Source organism: Harpia harpyja, chromosome 9, assembly GCF_026419915.1.
Source record: "Harpia harpyja isolate bHarHar1 chromosome 9, bHarHar1 primary haplotype, whole genome shotgun sequence".
Lineage (NCBI taxonomy): Eukaryota > Metazoa > Chordata > Aves > Accipitriformes > Accipitridae > Harpia > Harpia harpyja.
In genome coordinates, this window is record NC_068948.1 from 26771975 (window position 1) to 26799861 (window position 27887).

Consider the following 27887-nt stretch of genomic DNA (forward strand, 5'->3'; position numbering starts at 1 on the left):
GGAAATTCCTTGGGTTTTCCTCCTTTTTCCTTCCACTAAATCACTCCATCAAGACTTCAGCAGATTTTCCGCACAGCTCACCCTCACCTTTTGAGGTCTAGAAACCTTCAGGCAAAATCCCAAAGGATAATTATTTCAGTTGCATCCTTCAATAAAAATAATTTATTCCTATTTTTCTAATCTAAAGCTTTGGCCCATGGGGAATAGGAATGCATTTTTAAAATGCATTTACAAATTTTGTTTGGTAAAATCTGCAATTTTCTTTAAAAGCAGCAATAACGCATCCTTCCTCTTCAAACACGCTGCGCCCAGGCAGAGGCAAGATTTTCCCCTCTGCAGGTTAACTGCAGTTTTAAAATGACTGTGGCCAGAAATAGTGGGAGTTCCCTTATCTGCCCAAAAGGATCCTGTCTGCACCTATTTTTCATGCAAACAGGATTAAGCCTTAAAAATCTGCCTCTTATTTCCCCAACATGCCACACCTTTATGGGACCCAGGCAGCACAAGCAGGCTGCGGATGCATCTGCATCACATTTAATATTGAAGCTGGGCTCTCTGTGCCGCCCCCGGCTGATGCCAGCCTGCCTTCCCAACAGGTTTAGGAAAATAGGTTTAGGAAAACCCTTTTTTAGGAAAACCGGCACGTGCCAAAGCCCTTCAACCTTTCTGAGAGCTGGATCGTGTCTGAACTGTCCCTCCCTGCGCGTGGACCTGGGAGAGCCCAGGCACTGCTCAAAGGCGCGTTTCGGGGATGCTCTGTGCCCTGTCTCCCCTCAGATCCTGTCCTGCTGCAGGCGCTCTTCTCTAGGGATACGGTCCGACCTCCCAGGGAGGGGGGGACATACCAACATCCCTGGGGTCTCACTGGTCAGCAGGCACCGACTGCCGCCTGGTTCGCCTGTCTGCACCGGCTCGTGGGGATGAGCATCGCCAGGGACTGCTTTTTTTGATGAGGACGCAGGTATTTAACTTCCACCCCCCCCCCCCCTTCCCCACATGCCTGGCTATTCCCAAGCCTGCAGCCCCCGGCCGAAGAGCGCCTTATGTACTGCGTGCATCGCCTGCTGCGCTAGAATGAATGCCTACAAATCCTAAAGCTATTTCTCAGGCAGTTTATGATAATTTCCCCCCACCCCATCCCAGTAGCCCATTTCGCCCCTGCACCCCCCACCCCCCCAACCCTCCCGTCCCCTCCCCACGGCCCCGCTGCGAGCCGGCGACACTCCCAGGGACGGCGGGGACCCGTTATGTGACCCAGGTATCCAACCGCATACGCTTTACAGAGGGGCTTTCCCCCTCGGGCTCGCTGGTGGGTCGCAGGAGGCCCAGGGATGAGCTGAAATCGGGGCGGGCAGGGTCGTCCCGCTCACTGCTGCCTTCGTAGGAGCTGGTGTTGCTGCTGAGGCTGTCGACGGGTGAGCGGCCCGTGGGCTCGTGCCGGGGCGGGTGGGGGAAGGTGCTGAGCGGGGTAGCAGTGTTTCTTTCCCGGTTGGGCGAGACGGGTTCCGACTTGATGCTGATGTTGGGGTTGGTGTTGACAGTCAAAGTGGTGGTGTGGGACAAGTGACTCCCTTGTCTGGGTGGCCGGAAGGCAGGAGGATGAGGTTGGGAGAGGAGGAGGAGGAGGAGGAGGAGGAGAGCAGGAGGGGAGGAAGGGGAAGAAACAGGTGGAGGAGGAGATAACGGGAAGTCTCTCATCATTCATCTTTTCAGTGGCCTTTTACCCTCCAATCCACAGAATGCATAACCCACAGACCCCATGGCTGAATGAATCCAGAATTATGAATCTGGATTAGATTATGAATCTGAATTAGATTATGAATCTGGATTCATAATTAGAATTATGAATTACTACGACTCCAGAATTCCTAATCTGCACACTCACCATGATGCATCACTGCTGCACCAGGATGAGACCCTGCACAACCCCTGCGGGCAGCATCTCTCCTCCACCAGCACCCCATGACTCAGCACCGATCCCACCTGCCGGCCCCACAGCAGCCACTCAAACGCGCGGAGGAGGGGGACAGGCTGAGACACCCCTGTCCCGCTCTACCCCAGCATCCCCCGTGGGCTGCACAAATCTGGCGGAGGGGTCTGACGGGTGGTTTTCCTCCAAGCCGGGAACCTCTACAGCCTCTTCACTACAACCCGAAACTCCATCCAGGCTTGCCACACGTCCTGCAGCCCCGCTGGTGCAGGAGGTCTGGGCAGCTGCTGGGGAAGCTGCTGCCTGCCCTGCCTGGAAAACGTGCTCCAGGCAGTGGAGAAATGCACTGAACTCCCCGTGCAAAAGCCTGGTGCCTCCATACATCTACCTGGCATTTCACGCTGGGGATGTCAGAGTCTTACTCCTAAGCTGGCTTTGGGGCAAAGTCACTGAATCCTCCTCTTCAATTCTTGCCTCTTTTTGTCCCACAGTCTTAGTGTGATCGTAGGCAAGTGGCTTAAATCTTTATTTTGACTAAGATACTCTGAAAAAGGTCTGTGTGTGGATGCTTTATTCCAGACCAAAAGTGGATCCACTTCAGAAAACCTGCTCCAATATGCAAGTGCATGTATTTTTTTCCCTGGAGTAAAGCAATTCATTTTCAGTATTGAAAGCTACCCTCTTTCTACACTAGCGGGACCGCTATTTCCAGACATCTTATTCTGTAACGACCACCCCATTTAACTCTGGCTCTTGCTGGATCTCAGCTTCCCAGCCCTGAGTTGAAGAGACCAATCCTGCTGTGGATAGACAGCAAGAAGCAGCTCTCAGAGAGCATCCATCACCTAGCACACCGCTGCCCTGATCTCATCTGGGGACTCCAGGCTCACTCCTATGACAGTGGTAGGGACAGGATTCCCAAACTTCACAAGCTGGCTGGTCTGGCTCTTCCTGCAGCTGTGGGCATGTTTGCTCCTGCCTCCTAGAAGCACAGTGTCATTGCCGGGGCTCTGCAGTGGGAGGCTGACAATAACCCAACGGAGGAGTAACAGCTCGGATTCTGCAGGTTTGGCACTTTGGAGGAATTCCCTGATTCCCTCTTTCCTTTGACAACATCAACCGATTGGCCCCTGGTATCCATTTCACTTACATTAAATTTCCTAGTGATACAGGAACCAGGTGCTGCTGTTGCTGCTGCTGTTGCTGCTGCTGTTGCTGCTGCTGTTGCTGCTGCTGCTGTTGTTGCTGCTGCTGCTGCTGCTGTTGCTGCTGCTGCTGCTGTTGCTGCTGCCAAGCGGAGATGTTGCCAAGTGACAGCCCACCAGGTGAGCTGAATGCTGGCAGCGAAGACAACTCGGCGCTTGTCAGTTGATAATCTGGAAAGGAAAGAGCCCTTCAGTCATTTCCATGTCAAACCAACTCCAACTGAGCCCTGAGCGCTGCAAGGAGATGGAGACCCGCTCAAGAGACACAAACCAGCCACAACGTTGAGATTATCCGCTATTGCCGTGAGCTGCACAGGGATGCCGCTCAGAGGGACACATCTCTTGGGAGTCATAGACCGGTTTGGGTTGGAAGGGACCTTTAAAGGTCACCTAGTCCGACCCCCCCCGCCATGAGCAGGGCCACCTCCCACTCGATCGGGTTGCTCAGAGCCCCGTCCAGCCCGACCTCGAATGTCTCCAGTGATGGGGCATCAACCATCTCTCTGGGCACCCTGGGCCAGTGCCTCACCACCTGCAGCGTAAAAAATGTCTTCCTGACATCTGGTCATCTTCTACCTTCAAGGCATGAGCTGCTAACAGGACCCCCCACACACACACTTACCATCGTCCCCCCAAAATCACAGCAACAGCAAACACAGCCCCGCAGTGCCAAGCCCACCCAGGACGGACCGTGGTGCGTGAAACTCCCCACTCCCCCAGACCCCCCTCCGCCGGAGGACGGACGGCTTTCAAACGCCAAGCCCCGGGAGGTGCTGACCCCCCCTCACCCCCCCCCGGTGCACGGCCCGTCCCCGCGCGCCACCAGGGGGCGCTCTCCGCCCGCCGCCGTCCCCCCCGGTGCCCCCCCCCGCCTCCTTGCATGGGAAGGGGAGGGGGATGCTCTTCCCACGCACGACTCCGGGAGCATCCCAAACCCCAGCCGAGTATCCCAACTCCGGGGGGGGGGGTGTGTGTGTTACAAAAGGTGGGAAAACCTGCGGCGACGCAGCATGGAGCAAAGGGGTGGGGGGCGACTGCTCTTCCTGGAGATGGTCAAACCCTTGGTCAAGCACGTCTGCATCTGATACAGAGAACCCACGGTCCCCAAGCGTTTATCCCAAGCTCCCCTCCCCCCTTTCTCGCCAGCGTTATGGGTGTCTTGTGGTTTCAGCCCAGCCCACCCCACCCCAGCGGGGCCAAACCCGCCTGCAGCAGCACAACACAAAGAAGTGGCTGCAAAAGCGCTGAACCGCTGCCAAAGCCACCGGGCTGATTGGAGGCACACCCTACAGAAAGTCCCAGGACTGGGGTTTTTTTGTCTTGCGTGGTTCTTTACACGCCTCCCCCCGACCCCGCCACCACCACCAGCCGTTCTGGTTTAGGAGCTCCTGACACCCACTGGTTACGACAGCCGCCTCCGCAGCTAACACCAAGAGCTTGAACCGGAGCCATCCCGTATCTCAAAGCTGTGAACGGTCGGGTTTGACTTAATCAGGCTGCAGAGCAAGCACGGGAAAGGACACGCAACCCTGGCCAGTGGGAAGCTCAACACAACCTCACCGGCCCGAAGTGGAGACAATTCCCACCCAATTAATAGCTTAGCCTTGCAAAGAACAAGTGGCAACAGCCCAGGTTTGGAGTTTGCTCAGGGCATCTGCACCCTACAGCGATCTACAGGATAACCCCTGCAATATCTCTAGCAAACATCCCAGCCACAGACACCGAAGGCACCCGAGTGGGAACGCTTCTCTGCTTGTGGTCATCTGCAAGAGAAAAATAAATACAGAAAGCTGAAATTCAGCTCCCCCCCCCCTCTGCCCTCAGTGGTAGCAGCACAGGGCTCAATTAAAACCTATTTTGGGGACTTTGGCTGTACATAGGCTGGCTGGTGGACCACACGGCCAACGATTTCCATGCAGGGAGAGGAGCCTACTCGTCACGCACAAACAGGCATCTTCTGGGCTACACCTACTAATTAGGAGAGGGAGTTCCCTACACGCCTATTCTGGGCTCTTCCAGACAAGCAGCTTTTTACATTTTTGCAAACTTTTCTCTGAGCAAATGCCAAAGTGAGTTACGCAGGAAACCAGCAAGTTCTTAAAGTCTTCATGGAGGTTCGACAGGTCGCAGATGAACAACCCCTTCGGTCAAGCAAGTGCGCCGTAACCGTCGCCTCAGGCCAGCTCGACCCCCACCAGCCCGAATCTGATGTGCCTACGAGCAGGCTGGTTTGCATTCTTCCCAAACTTTTGGGGGCCTGACGCTCATTTTCATTAAGCCCCTATTACAACATCACCCAGAGCTCTCAAAAGCCTGGAGATGGGCGTAGCTGTAATTAGCATCCACTTAAAAGCACCTTCGCTCTGCCAGCACAGCGCAATGGGCTATAGCGTGACAGAATCATGCCCTCACAGCCCTCCCTGGATATGACAGTGACTTCTCATTATTTATCTAATGAGTTTCCCCTTGATTTTAATCCTGTGAAACTACTTGGACTTGACCACGTCTTGCGGCAGCGAGTTCCACGAGCGATGATGCAGCTGCTCGGGCAGAGCCAGGCATGTGCTTGCAGCAGCACATTTCCCTCTCATATAAAATTATCCATCGGAAGGCTCTTATCCGGGCTGTGCGCTCTTACCTGTGTTGTACGCTGTGGGCATGGCAGAGAAAGGCAGCCCCTGCGTCAGCAAACTCGGAGTAGCCACAGAAACAACCGGTGTGGTTAAAGAGTGAGTTGCTTGGGAGACACCTAACCGCTGCGTATTCTGCTGGGGAAGCAAACGGGAGAGGGAGTTACAACCCAAACGCATTTTACTCTGTTGTCCTCGTGGGTTATGGCCCCCCAAAACCTCGGTCTGCAGCTGCCCCCCTGGGCATGCACCAGCCTTTGAAGCAGCCAAGGCTGATCACGGAGACTCTGGCCATTGCTCATTGCAACAAAGCAAAGTGCAAGCCACACCAGTTACAGACGTTTAGGACCCTTGTGACATTCATCTGCAGGTCACTTGGCATTGGCCTTGGGTCACCTTTCTGCCCAGGGCTGGGCTTCACTCGCAAGGACCAGCAACATCCCTGCCTGCATGGAGGGGGACGAACAGTGGGATGCCTCAGTCTGTATTCCTTCTGATGTAAAAAAGAAGAGTCACTATTTTCCAGAGGATGCATATGAGGTTTGCTGTGCTACTCAGGGAGTGAGATAAAGGTACCAAACCAAAGCAGGACTGGCTAACGCAGCACAGAGCTGACACATCCTCCTCCCTGCAGCACTGATGTCCAAAAATGAGCCTCCTGCCTCTAAGGCAAGCTGAGGATGCTGAGCATTGCTCTCAGGATTTTAAAAGCACTCCGGCATCCTTAAACTTAAAGTCCAGTGCTCAGCAACCTGCCGGCTCGGTGCCCTCAGGAGGTTTGGGTGACTCAGGCATTAGCAGGTCCACTATGGAAAATTCTGCCCTTGGACCGGTGCATGCCAGCCTCCCTCCATGGTTTTCCAGGCAGTTACGTGGGCAGATCTACGGGTCAGATTCAGCCCTGTTTACAAGGCAGATAATCTAGGCTGTCTCTGCTGATCTGATTTAAATCAGACTCAGGAGGCTTGACTCTAATCTGAAGCACCCCAGCACACGTCACCCTGTGAAGACTGGGGCAGTGCCCAGCTTAAATCACGCCTGGCACGAGGCTGGCTGCATCCCCAGGGAGCCTTCCTCCTGGCTTGCTGTGAGGTGCTGAGGGCTCCCAGGACATTTTAGGGCTGGGCATGGGACCCTGCCATGGTTCACGGCCATGCAGACCTCCCCTGGGATAAGGCTGGAGGCTAAAACCCCCTGCCCTTGCCACCTCATGAGGGTGACAGTACCCCAGTGTACTGGATTTGCAGCGCCCTGCGCCCACATGCTGCCCAGCCTGCAGGTCCCTCCCCACCACTCAGGGAAGGCGATTACCAGGGCTCTAATTGCTAAAGCCTTGGGGCTGTAGGAGCAGGTTTTCCTGGCATGCATCCCGCTGGCAACGGCCCTCGGCCGTGCCCACTGCTCGCTGGTTAAGGATGCGGCAGAGAAATGCCTTCACGGTGGGCAGGATTCAGCCCCGTCCCCCTCTTGCCTGCACCAGACCCTGAGCCAGCCCAGCAGGATGCGACCCACAGCCCCATCTCCTCTGTCCCCTGGCAGCCTTGCACCAGGGCTCTACGGCTTTCCCGGGAAAGCGCCGGCATGGGAACGAGTCCGGCCGTGCCGGAGGGCTGGGGCGGTGGGACGCTCTGGGAATGGGGCAGCAGCCACCCCTGTTACACCACGAGGAGAGGGCTGGGGATGTCAGACCCGGCTGCACTGCAGGAATCACCCAAATTTTCATCCCGATTCATGCAGGTAGGAGGTGCTGAAGTGTGCAAGCTGCCCCCGCCCCGCCCCGTGCCACTCACACCGCCGTGCACCTTGCAAAATGCTCCTGGTTGCAAACTGCCATTCAGGCTCGTGACAAAACCATGCAGGCATGCTCCCAGGTGAGCTCGCTTCTCGCCGTAGGCTTGGTGAATGGATCCTGCTCTACCCTTTGGATCAGGGAAGTCTAGAGAAATGGGGGGACACCTTTCTGAACCCACTAAGAGAGCAGACAGCGTTCGGAGCCTAAAGCTGCCGGGAGCTAACCCTAAGGGTGGGCAGGGGCTGAGCCCACAGGCAAAGGGTTAAGGGCAGCGGGGCAGGTCTCAGTGGAGGGGCAGCTGATTCATCTGGCTGCCTGTGTGTAAGAGGTGGGAGTTGCCTTTTAGAGAGAAGATCTGGTGTGTAGGTTGAGCAATATGGAGGGAGCAAATCTGGGGAGAAGGTTAGCAGAGCAAGGGGGCAGGGGGGCATCTGCACCAGGCGGGATGAATCCGCAGAGCAGCCGAGACGGCTCTGCTTTCCCCTTCCCGATCCAGCTGTGCTGAGGTCCCTGTCCCCCCCGCTCCCAGATTTCATCACCCTCCACCTCCCAGCTGCCAGCTCGGCTTGGGCGAGGACTGTACTTCACTTCAGGCAAAAATCAGCCGGGTTAGCTCAGACTAACAATTAAAACTGTTAATGCCAACCCGGCTGATTTTTGCCTAAAGCAAGCTGCTCCACCAGCTCGGAGACAGGCAATGCCCTCTGGCAGCGGGAACGGTGATGAGCAGATGGGGAGGTGGGTGGTGACTGTTTTCACTCTGCAGATGGGGAAACTGAGGCACAGAGCTGCTGGGAGGGGGCCATTAAGCAAGAAGGGTTTTGGGGCATGGAGAGGGGCAGAATTCAAGTCTGCCAAAGCCCTGGCCAATCTTTTCCCAGGCCAAGAGAGTCTCCTTGCAGGCTGCGAGAGGTATTGGCTTACTCCTGTGTTTTTGGAGAGCTTTTCCCTGGCTGTGTTAGCTGCATCCTACAGCAGCTCTTGCCCTTTCCTCGCTGCGCTGACCTGTCGCCCATCTGCCCTGCACCAGAATAGCAACAGAACAGGATGAATCATTGCCACAAACAAGGTGGCGTTCACTTTGCTGGCGGACAGAGGAGGGGAGAAAAGCCATAAAAATAACATGGAAAACTGCCCCTGTGCACAAAGGAGGTTTAGGGAGTGCACTAGCCAGCCAGTGGATTTACACAGGCTTTAAATAATATCCTTAATATGGGAAGAGCCCGATTTACTCCCTATCTCTCATGTGGTGGCAGTGGGCCAGCTCTTCCTGTGCTGTAAACTGTGGTGGCTCCAGCAAGCCCACGGGGCAGGTCCCCGGGCGATTGCAGTGTCCAGGCTGGCTCCGTGCAGCACCGGCCCCAAAAGGGACCCAGGCTGACCTCCCCTGGGAAACCAGCACAGTTTTTTTGGCCTTGGTGGAGAAACAGGCACTTTACAGCTCATGTCAGCTCCTTCTTTTCCATAAGGAACCTGATTTTCCTAAAAGTGTGTTTTTCTCAGGATTGATTTTCTGTGGCAGGACTGGATGTGACATTTGTGCTGGCGCCCGCATCCCGCTGCGTTCCCAACGGAGGACAAAGGGGCCGGTGACAACCCCCTAAGCGCGCCCCACGCCTTCGCCAAGCCAGGGCAGGGTGTGGGGACCAACGGGACAAGCGGCCCACATCCCACCCCACCGCGATGCGCGCTCAGCAGGGAACTCACCAGAGCCAAGTGGTCCTCCGTCTGCCCGCAGGAGAACAGAGAGAAAACCGAGAGGCACCATTAACTCGACAGCCCCGCCAACTGCCGCGCCGCCATGCTCGCCGGCACTGTGCCCTCACCTACCACGGGGCACGTATGGTGCACACGGGTTAAACTTGTGCCCGATGCAGGGCTTTTGCACTGTGCTGTTTGCAGGGCACAGAGCTTTGCACCATGATGTTTGCATCCGGCATGGTGCAAACAGGAATCCAAGCCTTCCTCCTCAGGTCTCCCCGCCAGCACGGCCCCAGCCAGCTCCCACGGCTATGGCACGGAATAGGTGCCCACACTGCATCTGCTCCAGCACAAAGTCCACCCTGCAACCTGTCTGCTGGCAGGGGATGCGTTCCCACCCCGGTCTCCTCGCAGACCTCTGTCAGGCACTCACCAAATGGTGCATTAGCCCCTTCCCGCTCTGCGAGGTGATCACACGTAAATCCGGCTTGCGGCTGTTGGTGGCGAGCTGCGTGCTGTGGGAGGGCGGTGGCGGGGACTTGGCTGGGATGATCTTGCCCAAGCTGCTGCCGTTGGACACGGGAAGGAGACCCGGAGAGGCTCTGGCACTCACGTAGCCATTTCCTGTGGGAAAATGGGTGACAGAAAGGAAGAAGGTGAATGCACAGCGGTGAATGCACGGCGGTGGTAAATGCATGCACGGCGAGCGGTGCCACAGCGGGGCTCCATGGGTGCTCCTCCCTGGGAGAGCAGCACCGCATCCCCCCAGGCTCCCCAAAACCCTCCTGCACACCAGGCACGTTCATCCGCTGCCCCTGAGCAGGTACCTGCCCACCTGCCGGCAGTGCGGTGCAGCCCCGAGCAAACCGGGTAGCGCTGGCAGCCGCTCGGATGCCTGCAGCGGGTGCATCCTCCCCACCAAGACCAGGCAAACCTGCCCCGGGCCAGGCAGGGGCAGAGGCAGGGCAGGCAGCAGAGCCTGAGCTCCCAGCACCCGGAGCAGCTCTACAACCTGCAGGAACCCACAATCACTACTGCAATAACAACCAATAAATATTACAGGCCTGATTTGCAGCAAGGCCTCTTTATGCTGCTCTGGCAGGGTACTGGGGCCCTAGCAAGGGGGGCATAATTACTGTTACATTCACTTTTAAGGTCTCTTTATGGTACCGGAGCAGCGAAAAGGGGCTGTGGCAGAGCGAGGACTCGGTTCACTGATCCCACTGCCCCTTTGAAGATCTGAGGTTCCCTCCTTCTCCTCCTCCTGCTGCCCCACTTAAGGACATTTTTGTGCCCCCATTTTACGTGCAAAGAGGGGGAAAAAAAAGAAGAAAGGAAAGGAAGAAAAAAAATTTAAAAAGGAAAAGATTTGATGAACATCAGGAAAGGAATAAATTGGATCAGATTACTGTTCTGATGAGGGTGGGTTTTTTTTTTTTATGAATAGGCCCCAAAGATAGAAAGGCGTTTAGCAATCACCAGGATTCAGCCCTCATATTCATTGCACGTTAGACCGGGAAAAATAGGTCGCTGATTGCATTATTAATCACATCTACCATTGCGCTACATCTGCATTTCAGCAGGCGGCTGGTGGCAGTGACGCCGCAGCCGTGGCGCGTGCTCATCGGGGGCTGAGCACCAGCCGCTGCCTCTCCCAGAGCTGTCCCGGGGCCGGACACATCGGTGATGTTACGATGTAAACCAGGCACGGGGGACGGCCACGCACCCCGGGAGCCACGGGTCTGATCCCACCGATGCCGTTGGGGATGAGAGATCCTGCCCCACCAGCTGCCTGGGAGCTGCCCATCAGGGATGCCCAGGCTGCTGCAGACTGGCAGCCCTGTACTGCAAATCCTGTATCCATGTCCCTGCCCCAGGGAGGGGACAGGCTTTCCTGTTGCCAGCGAGGTGTCCTCCCAGTCCCGAATCACCATGAGCAACCGCGTCTAAAGCATGCACCTGGTACTATCAGGTACCGGGTACCTCCACGCACTGTGAACTACATGCATTTCGCCTGCAAGGTGCATAAAATTCCCTGGGCTACCTTTGCTACCTGCAGTGCCAGTGGCCGTGCAAAAGCCGATGGAAGCAAAGCCAAAAGAAATGTTAAACCCCTGGATATTCTCCTTCCCAAGGTGGCACCAATGTGGATGCACACGCGGCTCTCGTGGCAACTGCCACTTTGAGGTATGCCACATTATCATGCGCGTCAGTTGAGGTGTGGATCGGGGTGGCCCCAGCGCTGGCGGGGACCAGGTTTGGGTCCCAGCACTGCCACTCACCCCCAAAGGGGCTTCCCTGGCAGGGGACCTTGGGTGCTGCCATCGGAGGAGACCCGCCCAGCCTGGATCCAGCCACCCCCACGAGCTGGAGAGAGAAGGGCTGCACTCCCCCTAGGATTTCTGGATAACACCGACCCCCAAAAATGGGTTCAAAAGCAGAGGACTCCGGGCTGCCTTTGCACCCCCCTGGTGTAAATTTGAGCCTGGCAGCAAAGCCAGGGTTAGCCAGGGCAGAGCATCCCCCCCACAACAGGGCAGGCAGGATGGGCAAGGTGCTTCCCACCCCCAGAAGGACTGAGGATGGTGCACGCCATGGCGTGCAGGCAGGACATGGGGATGCAGCCCGCATTGCTGCAGGATCCGGCCAGAAGCACCCGGCGGCTGATGACTCAGAGGCAGCAGGTGATTGCTCGGTGCTGCAGAGATTGCAAGGGAGGAGGACGAGGAGGAGGAGGAGGAGGAAGGGATGTCCCAGGTACCCAAAAACCGCAAGCACAGTGCCAGAGCCACAGCCATGTTCCCCTCCCACAGCCGGCATGGGGAGCCCCAGGGACGGTGGGGGTCCAGGGCTGGCCATGGCCGGGCTGCCCCTGCTCCTCGCGCCTGTTTCCTGGAGCGGCGGCAGGAACGCAGGGAATGCTCTGGTGACGTCAATGCTGACATTCACGGGCCCTGCCAAGCTCCGAGCCACCACGGCTGCTCCCAACAGCTGACGTGGGGGCGGTCTTGGGGGGGGGGGGAAGGGGCCGCAAAGGTGGCTGGGGGCCATGGCACAACAGCCCCTTCCCCTCTGCCTTCGAAGCAGCAGCAAAGCTCCGTGTCGGGTGCTGCAAAGGCCCCGGCGAGATGCCAGCCCCACAAGCTGCCCTGGCAGGGTTTGCTCTGGAGGTGCAGCCAGGGAGAAATTCCCCCAGTGCTGGCATGGCTGCTGCCCGGCACAGGGAAAACTGTTATTCCTGGAACAGACGCGGTGCAGGGGGACAGGGACGGGGGGGGGCCGCGGTGCTGCAGAACCACGTCTGGACCAGCCCCGTCCACGCAACCGGTGGAACCCACGTTCCAATTTGGTCTTAATTGGGGCCACGCTGAATTTCACACTCTTCCTCTGTGCTGTCGGCTGGAGCACCACCACAAAAAAGCCTCTGAGGGGGTGACAAGCCAGGCTCCTGGTGCAAGGCTGCCTTCCTCGCTCCGCCTCACCCGGGGATGGACGGCATCCACCCTGCTAAGCCCTGGACCGCAGCCCACCCTGCCCCAGCCCGCAGCAGCGGTGCCGGTAGTGGCAGCTGCTTCCCAGCAGGACCCAGGGGCTGTCATTGGCTTTTGGGTTGTACCTACGCAAGCGCCAACTCCAAAGACCTCACCCTGCAGACAGCGGAGGCAGACCATGGGGAAGGAGGTATTATTAGCGCATTTTATAGCTGGGGAAGCTAAGCCACAAGGTCTGAGCCTTGTTAGCACTGAGGCTCTCACAGTGTAAAGGGACCTTAATGAGCCTTTTCCCTTGCAGTAAAGTTCCTTTATAGCCCCCAAGCACAATGAAGATCAGGTGTTGACTCACCTGAGGTCAGGGGAGGAACTGGTTGCAGTGTGGGGAGCTAAACCCAGAGCTGCCCAAATCACGGTCCTCGGTGGCTATCTCAATCAGCCCCTTGGTTTGCAGCTCTCCCAAAGACCCAGGGGAGATGCTGGCCCCCAGGACACGCACGCACCTACCCCCACCTCGGTTTCTGGGGTCTCCATTGAAACCAGCAGCCCCCAGCAAAGGCGCTGGCATGGAGCTCCTCATGCCAAACAACAGCAAAATCTTCCCTAGGGCTTCTCCATCAACCCATGGCGCTGAATGGCAAAGCAAAATCCTACGTTACGTGTGGGAAAACCAAGGCAAGGAGCGGCAAACAGAGCCAAGGGCACAGGTCCCAGCGCCCACACCACTTGCCGAAAGGCAACAGCTCCTCACTTACCCACGGGGCTTGGGCAGGCTCCGTTCGTGTTGTTCAGATCTCCCCCAAGCATCGCCCCTGCAAAGCAATTGGAAACATGGGGTCACCGTCTGCTTGGAAACAGGGTGAGCATCTCTCCTTTTTTTGGGGGGGAGGAGGAGGGGGAGCACGAGGGAGGAAGGCAGAGGAAAATGAGCTGTGTTGCCTTCCCAGGGAGAAAGTCCTGGGCAAAATGAGCAGCATTCCTGGTGATCAGGTTGGGAAACATTATCCAGGCAGATCCGTTTCCTTTGGGAAGGAGCCAGGCGGCACAGGAGCCCGCTCCAAAGGAGGTGGCTTGGAAAACACTGCGGCTATTTTATTCCAAGCCTCGCTTTGGGGGACACGGGGCCGGTGCTGCGGGGGAAGAGAGCCCCAGCAGCAAGAATTGAAACACTATCTCCCCTGTAATGTTCGCACCGAATGGAAACCATCCCTGCGCGCTGCCAGGACGCTGCTACAATTCGGCCTCCCATGGTCCCAACGCTTGGAAAGCACTGCCGCTCCCCGCCGTGCCGGGAAAAACCATACCAGAGGCCTTTTTATCCCCAATAAACTGAACGTTTTGCCTGGCCTGCAAGAAGATTTTATTTTTTCTGCCTCGTTATTGAGTTATTTCTGAAAGCCACCTATTCACAGCCTAGGGCTGCCTGGCCACACCATGGGCGGTGATTTCGGCCAACAGCCGGCACGGAGGCTCCGGAGCTGCAACCGCAGTCATCCCGGAGCCCTGAGCAGGGGAACGAGGAGCCTCCGATCCCAAACCCCACCTCTAACCACTGCCCAACCCTTCTCACCCCAGATGGGGAAACCTGAGACAGAAAAAACTTTTTTCCAGCCCCTGGCTCTCAGGTCTGGGCTTGCAGCGAGCCCCTGAAAGCAGGAGGAGTGCTGGAGGGCTGAGCTGCTGCCGTGCAGGGAAGTGCGTTTGCTCCCCATGTGGGAGCACGACCAGGGATGGTGGTGGTCCCAAAAATATTTTACGGCTTGAAAAAGGGCAAGGTGACCCCCAAAACACGGCAGCTGCGGCACCGTAGCATCCTCCCTTCAAGAGATGGGGATGCAAAGCCAGATGTCCCCATGCCTCTGATGTCCTGGAGGAGGGACTCCATCAGGATTTGGGGGCTGTGCCATACTTCGGGACCCCACTTGCACCCCAGATTCCAGTGCCATGCTGCCAAAGTGGGCTCACCCCCTCGGGCAAGTGATGCTGACCTCGTTCCCAGCCCCATAAACCCCTTCGGCCACCCTTCTCCCACGCCGTCCCTGAGCAGATGGCATTGGCTGGCGCCGAGATCCCAACCCAGCGCTCTGCTGCGCATTTGCTTTGGAAACAACACCACAGCGCTCTGCTCTCAGCTCGAGCGCATTGCTAAAAAAAAGATTCAAGGAAAAAAAAAACCCCTCTTCTAACATGCAAGGGCCTGGCTCCTATAAACAGGATTTCTTCCGTGTCCCAGGCAGCGAGTGAATGAGACGCAGATGGCCGGACTTGGAACACCTCTGCGCTCGCAACCACGAAATTATCCCCCTTCAAACGAACGGCAAGCGAGCAAGATGGAAACAGCGAGCCTCCAGCAGATTCTGCATTACAACAAAGCCTCTTTTTTTTTTCGGCAGAGGGGCCTGTGAGAGGGCAGGGGAGATCCCTGCAGCCGACGCTCCGGCTGTCCGTGCCCGAGGAGGGCTCTGCCACCCAGCCTGGAGTGAGATGTTGCTCTTTGGGACCAGTCCTAGAGAAGAAAGACCCCTCTTCCTTGGGTCTGGGAGCCTCATCCTGGTATCTGAGCACTTCAAGCCACCCCTGAGACCGCGCAGAGAGAGCAGTAAGCAAACAAGCCGGCTTTGAACCACAGTTCCTATTGCATCCCAACCCAGGCACCTCTTTCTGCTCGCTTTGACCAAGCCACCCAACCTGCTTCTGGAGGCACCTCCCAGCCCTTCTTGTACCCCTCCAGCCCCTTTGTAAAGCCCTCCCTGAGCTCTCACAGCCCCAGGGGCCGCAGCCGAGTGCCCACCGCCCAGATGTCCGGATGGTCACAGTCACCGGCTGTGCCATTTGCAGCCCGTGCGATTTTTACAGACCATCTGCGACAACCAAAATAGCAGGCAGGGGCTTTCTGCACACTATTATTATTTATGATCACACTGCGGGAGAGCTGGGCTGTGGTCACACGTCGTCATCGTCATCCCCCCACCACTGCAGGGGACACGGGTGTCGAGCAGCTTTCCCCCAACCTGCCCTCCACCACCCACCACCGGTCCCCGCTGGAAACGACTGCTCCCTCCAATCTGTCAGCAGATTCACATGAGTAATCGCTCAGCGACCAACTGCAACCAGCAGAGCCCGACTCAGAAAAGCCCTTTTTAGGCAGCAGTCCCATGTCACCGGAGTGCCACCGGTGAGCGGGATGCCGGCAGCCACCCCCAAGCCTGGGAACGGCACCGGGTGACTCATCTCCTTGCGCTGCCCAACCTCGAAACAGATCCCTGCAGGGATCCGGCTCTCAAAAAGACCTTGGTAAGGCGGGGGGGTCACCCCCAGTTTGGGGCCAAGGCACAGACTGGGGGCATCGACCTCTGGCAGGAGGGCAGGAGCAAGCACCCATGGGCAACAACTGTTCCAGGCTGCTCCTGCCACCCACGGATGCAGGGACACGTCCTGCCCCCAGGCAGGGGAGGGGGGCAGTGGGGGTGTCCCCTGCTTCCTGGGATGTCCCGTGCTCGGCGCTGCATGCCCAGCAAGCCTCTCGCAGGGAGGATGAGGAGGCGGGGATGCGAAGGGACATGGCATCGCTCACCTGCGCTGGCTGGCCTCTGTGGCAGCCCCGGGGACACGGTGTTTCTCTGCAGCGCCGGTTGCTGCGGCGAGAGGAGCCGGGGGTCCGTCAGAGAGGAGGTCACCAGGGACTGGGTCACTAGCGAACTGCCCGGGTTGCTGAACTGTAGCGTGTTTTGGTTGGTCACCGGCACCGTCACGGGCATGGCGAAGTTCGGAGCAGGCACTGCGGACTGAACAGAGAGCAGGGGGTAAAGGGGAGCAGGCACTGCCAGGTGAGGAGCAGGGGTGAAGTTCCTCACTTTGTAGGCTCTGAGCAAGAATGGGCCTCATCCTGCATCAGAGCAGCAGCAACACCCCACTGCTGAAAAAGGGGGGACAGTCCAGGTCCCCCCAAGTCCCCATTTCACTGCTGACCTGTACTGCTGTGCTTGCACCCTGCCAATGCCAGCATCTCGGAGGGATGCACCAGAGCCCAGACCCCCCCAGTGAATACCAGCAAGAGCCATCGGCTGTCTACTCGCACACATCAAAGCTTTGCAACCAGTTGCTTTGGTCTCATTTTCAGGCTGTATTTATTTACCCCCAGTGCTTTCACAGCAGCCCGCAGAGAGGTGGCTGGAAACACCCCAAAGCGTGAAGGCAGGCAGCAGCATGGTGGTCCACCCCCGCCAGCAGCGAGAGCGGCCGAGCTCAGCACTGCCCTTCATCCTGCTGCAGAGGCCAAGCAGTCCGCAGAGGTTTTACGAGGCTGTTCCTCATCCAGTGGGATGGGAAGAGCCCTCCCAAAGAGCCGGCAGTGGATCACAGGTTTGGGCTGACACTGCTGCCAGCAGCTGAGCATCTGGGAAAGGTTCGTTTTGGTCCACACAGTCCCCAGGTGACACTGGGATCCATCCTGGCAACTCCGGGAGCTGCTGGGAAGGAGGAGGAGCTGACCCCAGGGAAACAGGAGCATCGCTAAAGCCCTATCCTTGGCCCCAGGTCGAGGACCAGCTTCACCTACCAGCGTCCCCGCTGGAGCCAGACTCGCCGTGATTATCCTAGCCGTCTGTCTTATGTCACTGATTTGCTCTTCGTTAACAGGAGCAGGCACCTGCTTAGAGGCTTTAGCGGGGGCTTTGCTAAAGTCCCACTTTAATTTGTTCAGGGCTGGAGAGGCAGAGCAGCCCAGCACTGGATGAGACCATGGCGGGGCCGGAGCTGGGACCCCGCAGGCTGCACCGGCGAGGGCAAGGGGAGCCGAGCATCCCCCCCATTGCAGCTGGGTGGGGGCTGCTGCCCTGTGGCCCCCTCCCCTCCAGAAATCTGCTCCTAGATGGGTGATTTTGTTTGAGGGTAGAGGGGAGGATGGGAGGAGGGAGTGGTGCTCACCCACACCTCGCTGCTGGAAACCCTCCCCATCAGCCTCTCAAGGGCATCCCGTCCTTCAGAGACATCCCGTGGCTGCAGCCAAGCTCAGAGGATGGCGGCTCTGAGCCTGCGCTGTGGCATTGCTCTGAGGGCTGCCAGCCCACCGTTCAAATGGACTGGGCTCGGCATTTCCCAGACCTTTACAGACTGCCGGGGAGAGCTGTAACGCAGAGCCCTCCCTCTGCTCGGCCCCAGGAGCTTACTCTGCACTCCCGCAAAATGAGGAGGAGGAAGGTTTCTTGGGCGCTGCATGAACACCAAAGCAGCATCGTGTAATAAATCACTGCAAACGCATCTGCGCGCGTGCATGTTCCCGGGAAGGGAAAGGAAAAGCTGACCCCTGTGCATTGCATCTTAAGCAATGCCATGATAAAGCCGGGTGGTTGATACACCAACTGGAGAGTAGAGTTTTGCTTTTAAGCCGTTATCTATCCCATTGCACCTTCAAACAAGCATCAGGCTGACGCTGCCCCAGCGTGCAGCGAGATGCATACCCAGGCCACCGGTTAAGTGGTCCCAGGTCCCCCCCCCGCCCCAGGGAGGACACAACTAGAGAAGGCGGCTTGCACATCAGTCCAAAATCTGAGGGAGAAGATGCACACATCAGCCAAACCTCAATGATTTCTGTTTTCATTAAAAGCGATTACAAACACCAAATGCAGAAGCCACGGCGAGGCCTCTCTTTAGCGAACAAGGCTTTTGTTAAGCTTCCCCGGCCACCGAGTCTGGTTAGTTCTTGTCACACGCAAAACCAACCCAGCTGGTTAAAAAGGAAAAGCATCTTCTTCAACCGCACACGCTCCACCTGCATCACTCAGTCCCTTGCTGCAGAGGGAGGTTTAGTGGGGGAGCCAGATGCTACGCCCTGACTACGAAGCGCCCAGCACCTGAATGCCACCAGCCAAAATGACTTTAGGGCACAGACTGCTCCTTTATGGCATGTCTGGATGCTGCCTCCGGCGATGGGAGCCTGCTTGGAGCTCTCCCTTTGCAGCAGAAAAATACAGATACTAAGCAGTCCCTGCTTTCCGAGGTTGTTTTGCACCAAGGAGCAAGCTCTGCGGGCTTTTTGACCTATTTTGCACCAGTGGCAGGACTTGTGCGAGGTACTGGGGCGGGGGGGGGTACACATCCAGCCAGGGCTGTACCCCCACCCCACGCGAGCCCTGATGGGGTGGAAACCTGTCCCCTGTTAGAGAAACCTCTGGGAAGATGAACAGAGCCAAGTTTTGCAGGAGCTAATCCTGCACTAAACCCACTCTGGAGGGCTGGGCTTGCTGTCACAGCAGAGCTGCGAGCAACCATCACTGCCTGCACCCCGTTTTGCTTCACCTCCCCAGATCTCTCAGGGCTCGGGGCAGCCACCCCCCGCTGAGATGCAGGGGATGGAGATGCAGATTTTGGGCTCTTTGGGAGGCTCCCGGAGCAACGCAGCGCTCACCTGCTGAGTCAGCAAAATAAAGAGCCATGGATTTCACAAGACCTAATTCTCAAGAAAAGCCAGAATTTTAACTTGTGGGAGCTTGCCAAGCACAGAAGGGCAGATTATTTTTGGGGGGGTGGGGAGGTGGTATAATTTTTGCAGTGTTGCATCCAGCCCTTGAAAATGAGCCTCCTTTCTGCTCCTGGCAGCATTAATTATGGCTGCAGCGACTTGGGGCTAATCCCTCTGAAGAAGCCTTTGCCTGCATCAATAGTCTCTGCTCCCTTGAACTAACGACTAATTTGAAACGTGCTCCCCTCCTCCTCCCATCTCCTGACACAAATCCCTTTCAGCACTGTCCTGATGCCACCCTGGTGACGGCTCCGGGATCACAGGCTAAAACCTCCCTGGATTTCTGCCACGGCCACCAGATGCCCCGAGGGCTCGGTGGATTTGAGGGGAATTAATGTGGAATAGCCCAAACCGAACCGTGTCTTGCAGGGACGTGAGGGGCACAGCACCCGTCGCCAGCTCGCATGAACGCTGGGGTCTTAACCCAGGCAAAAATCCTTTTTTGGGGAAAAAAAAGGTGAAAAAGAGGCCCTAATCCAGTATTTGCAGCAAAGGAGGGGAGAACAGCAATATTCTCCTGCGCTGCCCGAACGGAGCCAAGGCGGCTCAGGAATGCTGGAGCTAACGGGAACAGTTTTCCCAAGGGTTGTTCCTGCTTCTCTGGGTGAGAAACAGGAGGGACGCTCAAGGCCCCTCGTGCATCTCACCCATCAGCCCCGGGGTTGCATTCGGGGCTGGGGGGGCTGCGTGCATCGGCTCCCAAGGCACAGCACGGCTCCGAAGCAAAGCCATGCAAAATCCACACCCCACCCCGGTCACCTGGAGGCATCCGGGGAGGGGGCAAGGGGCGGGCTGCAGACCACCAGCTACTCACTGCGAGCCGGTAACTCTGCATCATTTTATCAAACTCCTCATCAATCTTTTTATATTTCTCTTCCGTCTGCGGGGTCAACGCAAACACTTCATCCCCTTCCGGGCTCTCGCACTCCCTGTGCTTCTTGTTCAGCGCCTGTTACGTTGGGGGGGGGGGGGGAGGGGGACGGACACGGAGGGGGTGTCGGGGAGGGATCAGGGGACGAGGTTGGAGGGAAATCGAACAGAAGAAAAACAAAACAAAAAAGAACATATAATGAAGGTTTTCCAGCCAAGGGGCAGGTACTTACACCATATCGCTTGAACAGGATATCCAGATCCTCGCTGCCTTTACGGTATTTATCCTCCATCAAGGGGCTCTGGTCTATCGAGTCATCGCCGTCGGGCTCCGGGCTGTCACAGCCGTTAAAACCTTTCTTTCTTAATGTCTGAAAACACAACCGGGACAGTTTGAGATCTGGGAGTGGGGATGGGGAACACGGGCAGCTGCCTGAGACGGGCAGGTCCCCCCCAGAACATCCCCCGGACCATAAAGACGAGGACTTGCCCTCACACAAACACCTTCATTGACCTCGATGGCATTAAAGAGTCAGGATCCAGCCTTCAGGTTTTGATGCCGGGTTGTCTCTAATTTAGGAATTACAACGTGGGGATGGATGGAGAGAAACTTCTTTGCTTTCAAAGGATCTGTTTACGCCGGAGCTGAATTTGGCCCCATACCAGCTCAGACGCATTCGTCACCTACAATTACTACAACAACAAGGAGGGGAAATAAACCTTAATGATATCTGCTCTCCTGCTAAAAATAGGGAAAACCTTCTTACAGATAGGAAAATAAGAAACCAAAATAATACGCAAAAGGCGGCTTTTGCCCCTGGCAAAACCAGGTGGGTGGCATTTACCAAATGCAAAGGTACCCCAGCAAAAGCATCACCTGAGAGGGTGCGTGGCACGGCGATAGCCCGCAGGTGCCAGAGATGGCAAGCCCTGTTGGGGGGTGACACAGCGGGGTGATGGTGACAACGCCAGGGCAGCAAACCCCGCGCCAAGACCAGCAGCAAAGTTCCTGGATGCTGCTGCAGAGAGTTAACGATGTGACATCTCCTCCTTCGTTAACAGGAGCCCAGTAATCACACGGTCAGGCTATGCGCAGGGTATGGTGAAAACCCCAAAAGTTCCTCTTTCATGCTTGGTAGCCAATTTGCAGATTGCGTTACACATGCACATTTAATCATTCTATTTTCAAAATACCAAAAGCAATTAGGCGTTATTATGGAACCATCACTTGCCAATTTATTTTTTTTAGAAGTCAAAGCTACAGAATTTCCTGGAAGTCTTGATCTCTTTTCGTGCCAAATTCGGGGGGGGGGGGGGGGGAAGAGCCTTGACAATTCTCCTCTGTCTTCCTAAACAGTAATAAACATCTCTATTTTGAGGCCAAAACGTATCCTGGAGTGGCTCTTCATCTACCTGCAAGCTCTGGGAAACACAGAGCTTGTAGGGGAATTTTTGCTGGAGCAGATAAAAACCATCGATGTCTCCAGAATGGCTGGAAATGCCACACGCAGGTTCTGCTTGGCATCGGTACAGCACTCCACGCCGCACAGCTCTGCCTCTTCCCGATGGTCTTGCTTGGTGGATGCTTGCGCCGGGTGGCAACAGTCAAGCAACAGGCACCAAACCCATCTCCCAGCCTGTTTTCCATCCAGCTGAAGTTTTTCACACTATTGTCAATTAAAATCACTCCTTTGTGGTCGTAATTTTAACACTCGTTACTTAGATTTAATCTGCAGAAGGGAAACATCCTCATCCACATCCAGCTCCACCAGCGAAGGGTCTGGCTCACTCTTGATCATGGCAGCATTGGTGTTACCAATAATTCCTGTTACCTGATAATTAATACCTAATTACCTAGCAATAATTCCTGGTACCTCTAATTTGTGTTATTTATTGTCTCTTTATGGAGAAGGGTAGTGGGAATCCCAGTCATTGGCACAAATGGGAGGTTCCCAGGGCTTTTTGTGCAGGTTGCCGAGGATTTTTCCCTATTATTTTTCTATTTTTGTACGTGTCCTTGGTTTTTTTTTAGAATGGGCCAAAAAAAGGAATGGGTGCTGCTGGTGGGGAAGGAATGGCTTTGCCTTTTTTGGGGGGTGACAGGGGGGGACTGCTTTTTGCGGATATTTTTCCCAAAACTTTTTGTTTCGCTGATGCAGCCAAAAAGACAGAAAGTTGAGCCCTTCCTTAAAAAAAAAAGAGTTTTTTCCTCCTTCTCTTTCTCTTTCAGAGGCAAAATGGAAAAAGTTGTTCCATGAGCAGTGGAAGGGATGAAGCCGGGTTTCCTTCAGGCATGTGCAAAGGGTGCCGGCTGGGGAGACTCTCCGGTGTCTAACAGGGGGCTGTGCCCACCTCGCAGCAGTTCTCTTTGCAGGGATAGTAACTGGATCTCTCACCTCTGCCCTGGTCGGGAAACGTGAAGGTAATCTCTTGCATCCCTGGAAGCAATTCTCCTCTGCCAAAGGCTGCTGGTGGGTTCAGGAGTTGTGGGGTCAGATGAGCAATCTCCGTCCCTTGGGAGCCTCGAAGAAGGGAACCTCACAACTGAATTTTCAAGAGGTTTCAGCCGAGCAACAACATCCTTCTCCTTTCTAAAATCTGCAGCAATGAAGTGGCCCAGGAGGTTTTAAGCAGCTTCCAGTTCCCCTGCCTCTGCCTCATATTTACCACCCAAAGAAAGTGCAGGGAAGAGCAATGGGCAGACACCACCGGCCGTGGCATTTTGCCATTTCTAAGCCCGCGTGAAATCGTCCTGGGGGTTGTTCCCTCAACCAACTCTGTTGAGGAAAGCGGAGCAACGGAGGGAACGCAGCCCTGTTCATGCAGACCCAGCAAACCTCCTCCAAGCAGCTCACAGCATCGCCCCTCTCTGCATTTCCCAAGGTCTTTCTCCTCTGTAAGTCTAATATATTTGGTGTCGAATATTGCTTCAACTTAAGACAGCGGCTGTTGCCTTAGTCTCTTCCCTCTCCCCGGCCACTAGCTTCACAAAATTAGTTGTAACTTAATTGGCTTTGAGACCCACACCTCCCTGCCGAGTTCGGTTCGCAGCATCCCAAGCTGTGAGGGGCAGCTGCAGTGCCACCGCAGAAAACCCACCAGCAGCCCCAGGAAGCATCAAGCCGATTGTGCAGCAGGAGGAAAGCCCTTCCCAGGCATTGCAGGCAGCTGCTTGCAGTGTGAGATTGGATTATAGCCCTCACTGCAGCGCGGGGCTGCTGGAGCTGCCGGCGCTGCCGGCAGGGAGGGGAAGAAGGGGACAGGGACGGGCTCCAGAGCTGGCACAGCAGAGGATGGGGATGATCTGGAGCACGGTGGGATGGGAAGCACCGGCGGCAGTGGGTGAGCAGGCCCTGAGTCGCAGCGGGACATGAGCCAAAGCAGTGCAGCTCGCAGCAATCTGCTGCTCAGAAAGAGGTTTGCGACAACAAAATGCCATTTCCAGCCATACGAGTGTCGGCTGGTGTTTTCTAGGAAAACAATCCTGCTGGAGCAAGAATCAAACCCAAAGGTTTCTGTTTTCAGGAACTCTGCAAGGTCTTTTAGAAAAGAGCTTTCCTTCTCGTTCCTCCTCATTCCCTTTTCCAGGAGAAAAACAGAAGACACAAGGAGGCGTGAAACTGTTTTGTCACTGGGTTGCATCCAGTGGCACACGACTATTTTTCATATAAAATAGACTTATAATCAATTCCTTCACAGCGGAAAATTTTCAAAGGAGAAAACCAGGGTGAGAACTTCACATAGCAAAAAAAACCCCACCACCCCCCACTTATCATCAGCCCAACTCCCTGCTGCTCCCACTCTATTGGGAGTCCCCCCGTGGCAGGACCCGCTGCAGGTCCCGCTCTTCCAGGCAATATTCCCATTCCTGTGATCCTAGCTCATACGGGACCAGATTTCCAACCCAAAGAGGGTGAGAGAGCAGCAGAAAACGCAGAACATGTGAGAGGAAACGATGCTCAACCAGGATGTGATCAACTTCCCTAAGAGGAGGGAGACAAAACCACCCCAGGCTTTGGGGAAGTTGGGATAAGGGTAAGGACGAGGATGAGGGTGAGGATGAAGATGAAGATGCGGCACCAGCAGCTGCCTGTGCACTTCGCCACCTCCCCAGTATCCTGCAAAATGCCTGATTTTATGCACCCTGGGGAACAACAACCCCAGGAAGAAGAATTAGGGAAAAAAATCAGCCCACCCCCCCTCCCTGGGACATTCAGCCAAAGAAAGGAAAGAAATTGCTGTGTGACTTTAACTGGCTCTGGAGCATCCCTGTGCCTGGCTAGCTCTGCTCTCGTCCAAGTCCCTTATCAGAAACTGGCACGTCAGCTGGGCTGCGAGGAAACGAGAAGCGACAGCGAGGAGCAAAGCCAGCGTGATCCCGGCCCGGGCGCGCACGTGGCACCCAGCGTGCCTGTCTGGGGGCCTCAGCTGTCCCCCGCCTGATTAAGGAAACCCCCCTCTCTGCATTAAGAGAGATTTTCTCAGACTTAAAAGCTTGCAATGACCAGGACTTTGCTGGGCATGGAGAGAGCCGCAGGGGTTGCGTGGTTGAATCCCACTCCCCAACGGCTGCTGCCGATCCCTGGCACGGCTGAAACACAGAGGTGGCCCCACAGGGGATGGTCCCCAAAAAGGCAGCCACGGTGTTGAACCCCTCTCGAACTGGGGCCGGGTACACTCATCCCAGAGCAGCTCTGCCTCTCGCTAAATATCCTGGGGGGATAAATCCCTCAAGGGCATCCCTGTGCAGCATGTGATGGGGTACCCCCCACAGACTGCACCTCCCCAGCACCTAAAAAAAAGGGGGGGGATCTCATGTTTACTGCTGTTTTAAAACATAATTTGAACAGACCAACTTGTACCGCCCGGCGTTGGTGGTACCAGCGGCCTTTGGCCCCAGGAGCCCCCCAGCCTGGCAGGCAGAGGAGACCCTGGCTCGGCCAAGCCACCGCTTGCTCCCCCTCCACCAGGAAAATGAAATCAAGAGGCTTCCACCTCGATTCACCCAGGTCCTGGTTGCTCCTCATCCTTTCTGAGATGCTGCCAGAGCCATTCATGGTTGCATCCCTCTGGTAGAAAGGGGCCACAGGCATTACAGGGAAGGCAGATGCATGCAGCGGCCCCTTAAAATCCACTTAAAATCATATTTGGTGGCAAATTCACAGCCTGTGCCTTCACGGCTCTATAAATGCTTGATGCTGGGGAAGTTTTGAGGATGCAAAGATACTCTTGGAGGAGTCAAGTTCAACTGGGAGCCACCAAGAAACATGAGGTAAATTGGGTCTGTGCATGGTGGGGAGAAAGCCAGGCTGGTGGGACCTGACCTGGGGGAGGGGAGATGGCTAGGGGGGAGAGAAATCAGCACCAGGAGCAGGAACGGTCTCCTGGGGCAGGGGTAATTTAGGAAAGAAAACGGTAAAAATCTTAGAGCAGCCCTAACTCTGCTCCAAGATGAGACGAGGATGGGGAGGGATGCTCAACCAACCTCAAAAACTGCCTGCGCCCCAGTGGGTTTCGCTCTGAGACAGCTCTGCCGGCAAGACGTGCCGAGCCTGGCATGTCTGGGCTCTTTTTCTTGCCATCCACCAATATCCTTCCACTCCTGATGTTCCTCTCTTTGGCTTTGGATGCAGATCCAGCTTTTCATGTGGTGCAAACACAGTATTTCTTTGGGTGCCAAGGACTGCGTGTAACTTGTCGGCTTGGGAGTGTTTGCATCTTGGACCATAAGGGAACAGAGAACGCTGCCCGAAATGTTTACAGTATTTTTAGGCCAAGACAAATCTGTTCGACGCTGCAAGCGCCACAGTCTGAGCATCCTAGAGAGGCTAGGTGAGGCTGCGCTGACTAGCACGGTGGGCAACCCTGCCTGCAAACCCCCAGCATTTTCACGGTGGACGGTCACTACCTGGCTCAAACGGGTCAAAAAGGACATTTTTGAACCATTTCTAAGGCCTGTACGCAACCATGCCCTGGCAGAACAGTCTCCAAACCCCAGCGAGGGCAGGCAGGTGCTGCCAGATGCTTGACCATGGCTCAACCCACTTCTGCTGCAGCGGCACATCGGTGGGAACTGGGTGAACAGAGAGGTGAAAACCTCAAGTCCAAACCTCTCAAAAAGACACGTTTCACAGAAGGGGGGCGGAAAGCAGGAAGATTTAGGACGTAGGTTGGGTTTTTTTCCTTCTCCATGAAATCAAAGCCCGAGCGCACCACCCAAGATGCACCAAAGGGATTCAAAGGCAGAAGTGGCACAGCCTGAGTGGCAGGAGAAGCCAATTCCTCCCGCAGCGCTTTGAAGTGGCAAAGCCTCGTGCCGTGTGAGGTCCAAGCCAAGCGGCTGCCTCCGATCCACCCAGGGCCCTCCACGGGACCATGCCACTCCATGGGCATTAATTTATGCCTGCCTGCAATGTCAATAATTACCTAGCCAAGCCTTTCATTTGCCTGCCTTTGCCCAGGCATAAAGGCAGCTGCCCACACGCTGAAAAGCAACAACCCAGCAGCTCCCATCTTCGTGGGTGCTGCCGAGGAAGAGGATGCGACTGACGGCCAAGATGCCGTTGGCACCCTCCTACAAGCCAAACGCCCTGTGCTCAAGCCTGCCAATGCTCTGACAGCACCAGGGATGAGGAAAAAGCCATTGGGGAGGGCCAGCATGGGGTCACCAACAGCAAATGGTGGCCAAGCATCTCCTGCAATGCTGGCAGGCTGGAGGAGGAGTGCAGCCTTGGCATCAGCGAGCTTTGGACATGGTGCCCTTGGAAGTGCTGGGGTTGGTCAGACTGGGCTCGCCATCCTTGGAGAGCCAAAAACGCCAGACAAGCCTTGAGCAACCTCACCTACCCGTGAGACTGGCCGTGCTTTGAGCAGGGGTTGGACCAGAGGCACCCAAAGGTTCCTCCCAACCTGAATTACTCTGTGATTCAGCTGCTGGTGCCCTCCTACAACCCCACCATGCATGTCTGAAACAATGGACAGGGGCAATGCCACCAAGCTGCACCGAGGCACCCCAGTGCAGCAGCCCCGGGAGATGCCTCCAAAACCATCCCATGGTTTGGCTGGATCACGGGAAAGTCCCACGAAGCAAACCTGCACCTCAATTTTATGGCAGTAGATCAACACATAACTCAAGACAGCTTCAAACTCTACCACCCAGAACTGAGTATCTTTGTAGGCTGGACCAAAAGGATGCAAAATCAGGCCAGCACCGGGTGTTGGAGATCTGCTCGCTCCCATCCCCACCCTGCACCGACCTCCTGCATCTGGCTGCAGTGCCAGATCTGTCCCTGGCTCCACCACACCGGCAAAGCCGGGGAGAGGACGGGCAACCTCACCTCGATGATGTCCGCGTTGGTCCGGCTCTCGTGGGGCTCATTGTACTCGGTGTACTTGAGCAGCACCTTGTCCATGTCGGTGCTGGCATACTGGAACAGCTTGTTCGAGTGGTTGAAGATGATCAGGGCGATCTCGCAGTCGCAGAGGACGCTCAGCTCGTAGGCTTTCTTCATCAAGCCAAATTTGCGCTTGGTGAAGGTCACCTAAAAGCAAGGAGAGCCGTGGTCAGAAGCCATGCCCATGGACCTGACACCTCCCAGAGAAAACTGGGATGACCACTGGGAGAAGACCAAAAGGAAGGGGAGGGCAGAGGGAATCTTCTGTCCTCAGTTTCCCCAACTGGACAACCCCCCCAAGCTCTCCTCTCCAACTTCCCTCTTCAAAGCAGTTTCTATTGCCGCCTATTTTGG

General features: G+C 56.0%; 1 protein-coding gene across 19 annotated transcripts in view; it reads right to left on the reverse strand.

Annotated features, from left to right (window-relative positions):
- Positions 1-1180: 1180 nt before the first annotated feature.
- MEF2D (myocyte enhancer factor 2D) overlaps positions 1181-27887 on the reverse strand; it is a 76126-nt gene continuing 49419 nt past the window's right edge. For 12 of the 19 annotated variants that reach the window (XM_052795481.1, XM_052795480.1, XM_052795485.1 and 9 more), the window contains 9 exons: positions 27477-27680; positions 20373-20510; positions 16324-16534; positions 13505-13561; positions 9692-9882; positions 9265-9285; positions 5774-5903; positions 3081-3306; positions 1181-1576 (listed from right to left, as the gene is read on the reverse strand). In XM_052795481.1, the coding sequence (XP_052651441.1) occupies positions 1246-1576; positions 3081-3306; positions 5774-5903; positions 9265-9285; positions 9692-9882; positions 13505-13561; positions 16324-16534; positions 20373-20510; positions 27477-27680 (1509 nt within the window). In that variant the 3' untranslated portion in view covers positions 1181-1245. Of the gene's footprint in view, positions 1577-3080; positions 3307-5773; positions 5904-9264; positions 9286-9691; positions 9883-13504; positions 13562-16323; positions 16535-20083; positions 20219-20372; positions 20511-27476; positions 27681-27887 lie in introns of all 19 variants that reach the window. The other 7 variants (XM_052795495.1, XM_052795493.1, XM_052795492.1 and 4 more) reach the window with 7 other exon arrangements.